The 5949-nt window shown below is 42.2% G+C and overlaps 1 protein-coding gene across 1 annotated transcript in view; it reads left to right on the top strand.

Moving 5' to 3' along the window:
- The window catches only part of LOC115117298 (serine/threonine-protein kinase Nek11-like), a gene marked incomplete at its 5' end in the record, with an annotated part of 38480 nt that extends 33292 nt beyond the window's left edge, over positions 1 to 5188 (top strand). The window contains 2 exons of the mRNA XM_065015136.1: positions 76 to 136; positions 5088 to 5188. Coding sequence (XP_064871208.1) covers positions 76 to 136; positions 5088 to 5188 — 162 coding nt within the window. The remainder of the gene's footprint in view (positions 1 to 75; positions 137 to 5087) is intronic.
- Between the last annotated feature and the right edge of the window lie 761 nt (positions 5189 to 5949).

Here is a 5949-nt window from a genome sequence, read left to right as displayed (position 1 = left end):
CATCAAAATGACAAGTTAAACAGCTGTAAGTATAATAAACGATAACTGTGAACTCTGACCTTTGTTGTTCCTCAGGACAGCGACCTGGAGGCCATGATGAGACACATGGAGCAGGTTCTGGAAGGAGAGCTCAGCGGTGAGTTAGAACACACCACGCAGGGGGTCGATGGACTTGTCCTAATGGCAGCAGAGTAGTGAGAAACCAGGTTACAAGTGCTCTGCAGTGGTAATTGATGTAGCTGCAGCCTACCAATGTTAAGGATATTGATGTGTTTCCACACCGTGAACACACTCCTACATTAACTGTACTGGAAGGCCTGTGGTGGGCTGAGAGCCTGTCTGGTTGGAGCATTGATCAGGTCTTTCACTGTGCTGCTGTTTACCGGTGCTAGAGTAGCTATATCTGAGGTGCTTACCTTCGTATGGATGTCTGGATAGGGCTGGGATGTTTTCCCTGCATTACATCCTCTCTATACCTTATTAGGCTTCTTCCTCCTGACATGTTGAACACGTTGATGTTGTGTGTTCTATAGGTAGGTGTAAATCCTCCTCTCTCACCGTCCAGCATGCTCACCACAACACCATTCAATGCATTTCCTGTCAAGCTCCCTTCTTTCTAAACAAGTCAAAAAAGCACTTATTTTTCCTATATTTTCAAGTTCTCCATTTGATATTTTGATATTTGAAGAAATTGTCACTAATCAAGTTACTCCTGTGTGTCCAAGCACTAGATTACTGTCTGTTCTGTCACTAATAACAGACAGACTACTGTCTGTTCTGTTACTCCTGTGTGTCCAAGCACTAGATTACTGTCTGTTCTGTCACTAATAACAGACAGACTAGTTACTCCTGTGTGTCCAAGCACTAGATTACTGTCTGTTCTTCACTAACAACAGACAGTCTGTTTCTGTCCAAGCACTAGATTACTGTCTGTTCTGTCATAACAGACAGACTAGTTACTCCTGTGTGTCCAAGCACTAGATTACTGTCTGTTCTGTCACTAATAACAGACAGACTAGTTACTCCTGTGTGTCCAAGCACTAGATTACTGTCTGTTCTGTCACTAACAACAGACAGACTAGTTACTCCTGTGTGTCCAAGCACTAGATTACTGTGTGTCCAAGACACTAGATTACTGTCTGTTCTGTCACTAACAACAGACAGACTAGTTACTCCCTCCTGTGTGTCCAAGCACTAGATTACTGTCTGTTCTGTCACTAACAACAGACAGACTAGTTACTCCTGTGTGTCCAAGCACTAGATTACTGTCTGTTCTGTCACTAACAGACAGACTAGTTACTCCTGTGTGTCCAAGCACTAGTCCAAGCACTAGATTACTGTCTGTTCTGTCACTAATAACAGACAGACTAGTTACTCCTGTGTGTCCAAGACACTCCAAGCACTAGATTACTGTCTGTTCTGTCACTAATAACAGACAGACTAGTTACTCCTGTGTGTCCAAGCACTAGATTACTGTCTGTTCTGTCATTAACAGACAGACTGTTCTCCTTCTGTCACTAATCACTGTCTGTTCTGTCACAGACAGACTAGTTACTCCTGTGTGTCCAAGCACTAGATTACTGTCTGTTCTGTCACTAATAACAGACAGACTAGTTACTCCTGTGTGTCCAAGCACTAACAGACAGAGTTACTCCTGTCTGATTACTTCTGTCACTAACAACAGACAGACTAGTTACTCCTGTGTGTCCAAGCACTAGGAAAACTAGCTAAAAACAGGCAAAAATGCCAGTATATTTAGCTGTACTCAGTTGATATTCTAATGGTGAATATTATACCACGGATATGACAAAATATTATTTTTACTGCTCTAATTACATTGGTAACCTGTTTATAATAGCAATAAGGCACCTTGGGGGATTGTGGTATATGGCCAATATACCATGGATAAGGGCTGTGTCCAGGCACTCTGCTTTGCGTTGTGTGTAAGAACAGCCCTTAGCCATGGTATATTGGCCATATACCACACCCCTCTGGCCTTATTGCTTAACTGTTGCTGTCCTCTTAGGTTGATGTGTTTGTTTGCATATTTTGGGCTCTGACAGGTGGGTGTTCTCTCTAACAGGTTGTGCTGAAGCCCTACACTCTATGTATCCCTCCATGGTGTTTACTTAAACAGGGAAGGGAGTGGAGAGCAACAGTGGTCTGGTGGAATAGAAAGGAAAGGAAGGAATGCCTGTTAAATCCACAGAGAATGGAAAGGAATGCCTGTTTAATCCACAGAGAATGGAAAGGAATGCATGTTTAATCCACAGAGAATGGAAAGGAATGCATGTTTAATCCACAGAGAATGGAAAGGAATGCCTGTTTAATCCACAGAGAATGGAAAGGAATGCCTGTTTAATCCACAGAGAATGGAAAGGAATGCCTGTTTAATCCACAGAGAATGGAAAGGAATGCCTGTTTAATCACAGAGAATGGAAAGGAATGCCTGTTTAATCCACAGAGAATGGAAAGGAATGCCTGTTTAATCCACAGAGAATGGAAAGGAATGCCTGTTTAATCCACAGAGAATGGAAAGGAATGCCTGTTTAATCCACAGAGAATGGAAAGGAATGCCTGTTTAATCCACAGAGAATGTAAACTAATGCATGTTTAATCCACAGAGAATGGAAAGGAATGCATGTTTAATCCACAGAGAATGGAAAGGAATGCCTGTTTAATCCACAGAGAATGGAAAGGAATGCCTGTTTAATCCACAGAGAATGGAAAGGAGTGCATGTTTAATCCACAGAGAATGGAAAGGAATGCCTGTTTAATCCACAGAGAATGTAAACTAATGCATGTTTAATCCACAGAGAATGGAAAGGAATGCCTGTTTAATCCACAGAGAATGGAAAGGAATGCCTGTTTAATCCACAGAGAATGGAAAGGAATGCCTGTTTAATCCACAGAGAATGGAAAGGAATGCCTGTTTAATCCACAGAGAATGGAAAGGAATGCATGTTTAATCCACAGAGAATGGAAAGGAATGCCTGTTTAATCCACAGAGAATGGAAAGGAATGCCTGTTTAATCCACAGAGAATGTAAACTAATGCATGTTTAATCCACAGAGAATGGAAAGGAATGCCTGTTTAATCCACAGAGAATGGAAATGAATGCCTGTTTAATCCACAGAGAATGGAAAGGAGTGCATGTTTAATCCACAGAGAATGGAAAGGAATGCCTGTTTAATCCACAGAGAATGTAAACTAATGCATGTTTAATGCACAGAGAATGGAAAGGAATGCCTGTTTAATCCACAGAGAATGGAAAGGAATGCCTGTTTAATCCACAGAGAATGGAAAGGAATGCCTGTTTAATCCACAGAGAATGGAAAGGAATGCCTGTTTAATCCACAGAGAATGGAAAGGAATGCATGTTTAATCCACAGAGAATGGAAAGGAATGCATGTTTAATCCACAGAGAATGGAAAGGAATGCCTGTTTAATCCACAGAGAATGGAAAGGAATGCCTGTTTAATCCACAGAGAATGGAAAGGAATGCCTGTTTAATCCACAGAGAATGGAAAGGAATGCCTGTTTAATCCACAGAGAATGGAAAGGAATGCCTGTTTAATCCACAGAGAATGGAAAGGAATGCATGTTTAATCCACAGAGAATGGAAAGGAATGCCTGTTTAATCCACAGAGAATGGAAAGGAATACCTGTTTAATCCACAGAGAATGGAAAGGAATGCCTGTTTAATCCACAGAGAATGGAAAGGAATGCATGTTTAACCATGTATTCTATCCCTCTCACGTATTTCTCTCTTCTTACAAATAATGATTTACTCCGATTCACACACACGCACACACACTCCATCTCCCGTGTCACACACACACACACACACACACACACACACACACACACACACACACACACACACACACACACACACACACACACACACACACACACACACACACACACACACACACACTCTTAGCTGGCCCAGTGAACCATGGAACCTCATGTCAGATACTGGCAGCTCCTAGACACCGCCTCTCTGCCTGCTCACCTGTGGTGAAGCTCTACTCTCAGCAGCTGCTTTTATTTAATATTGGCCTAGTTAAGTCTGGAAACATACAATGAGAAACTTTCTTCCAACCCACTGTGGAAGTGCCGCAGTAAGTGCTGCCTTGGTGACAATGATTTCAAACTTTCATGTAAATAAGGAAGAGAATAACCACACACCCAAAACTGATTAGTGAAGGTGCTGGAGGCTTTTGCTCAGATGAATCTCGACTGAATGAAAGCTCAGCTACTATTAAAATACATTTGCATCTGACCGGAAGTGTGCCAGGACCTGTTTTTCCAGTACAAACAATGAAACAAAAGGCTAAATAAATCAAGTTACTACTTTACCTGAATGTAAATGAGTTGTGTATTTCTCTAAAAGTGACCATATGTTATGTTGATGTCTTCTTCCCTCACCTATTTCTCTGTTTTAGGTTAAAGACACTGGCTGGGACATCTACAGCACAGTCTCTCTCTCTCTCTCTCTCTCTCTCTCTCTCTCTCTCTCTCTCTCTCTCTCTCTCTGGGTGTGTAATTGATGACACCAAATAAAAGATTCTGATGCACTTCCTCTGCTCTCTTTACATAAATATACTTTTTAATAACTCAAAACAACCCAAGCTAAATGGCAATGGTACCAACAACTCTCCCTGCACTCTGGCAGTATTTCATCTGAGTGGAGACAAGATGACACACAGCATGATTTACTGTGATTACATAGACAAGGGCAGAGATACCATCACAATCCCACAGTCGTTGAGAACAGATGTGGTGTGTGTGGGGGGGATGCGAGGTTGTGATGGATACTCTTGAACTAACAGAGATCATTGTTGTTTTGTTTCTATATTTTGTCATGTAGAAAGTGATTGTCACAGACCAAGAAGCTCCTTTATTACAATTTGCTTTGATTTGATACTAAATCTGAGCATATTAAAAAATATCAGAAGATTGCTCACAAAATTATGAAATCATGTAAATACGAAAATATCAGTTTAAGCCTTACATTTAGCTGTATTTTTAATGAATGAATTGCCCATGCTTGTCCCCAATAATCACAATTTCCTCTACAGTGGCTGAAGCAGTGCCAGAAGAGGGCCAGTGGGTCCCCATGGGGCCTCCAGTCATCAACAGCACCATGGCTGAGACAAGGATTCAGCGCATGACTGAGTGAGTATGAGAACCTCTCCTTTCACCTGACTTCACATTTGATTTGATTTGATTTATTTAAAGTGACGATAAACTCTAAAGTATTTATTCATTCTGAACAATGATGTTAATTATCTCGTGAAAATCCTAACTTGTGATCAGAAACTACAACACTGTATATTCACTTCAGCTAAAGAGCGGGCTAACTTCATTTCCATCCCTGCACATACTGGCAACAGCAAACTTTAAAATGTTCAATACACTCAGCATTGAAGTTTTAAATGAAAGTAGGATGAATCTCACCTCCAGGCAGAGTCTGTTTCCCTGTCTGCCTGTGGCCTCTCTATCCATCCACCCTCTTGTTGTCCTATACATCGATCTGTGGTGCACATCAATATGGATATCACATCAGCCTGGTGTCGCTGTGGGAGAGGGGCCCATCCCTCTGTTGTCTGCCCAGTGAGGTGGATGTGTGATAGGGTGAGAAGGGGAGTGGCAGGGCCTGACGGTGCTGCTGGCCCAGGGGCCCAAACCTCACCTCAACACTACTCTCCTGTACAGACAGGTCTCTGGACTACAGACAGACAGACAGACAGCTCTCTGGACTACAGACAGACAGACAGACAGACAGACAGACAGACAGACAGACAGACAGACAGACAGACAGCTCTCTGGACTACAGACAGGCAGACAGACAGACAGCTCTCTGGACTACAGACAGACAGACAGACAGACAGACAGACAGACAGCTCTCTGGACTACATACAGACAGACAGACAGACAGCT

This window comes from Oncorhynchus nerka, unplaced genomic scaffold, assembly GCF_034236695.1.
Source record: "Oncorhynchus nerka isolate Pitt River unplaced genomic scaffold, Oner_Uvic_2.0 unplaced_scaffold_1672, whole genome shotgun sequence".
In the NCBI taxonomy this organism is placed as follows: domain Eukaryota; kingdom Metazoa; phylum Chordata; class Actinopteri; order Salmoniformes; family Salmonidae; genus Oncorhynchus; species Oncorhynchus nerka.
The sequence above is the reverse complement of the archived record's forward strand: the minus strand, read 5'-3'. Positions and strand labels throughout refer to the sequence as shown.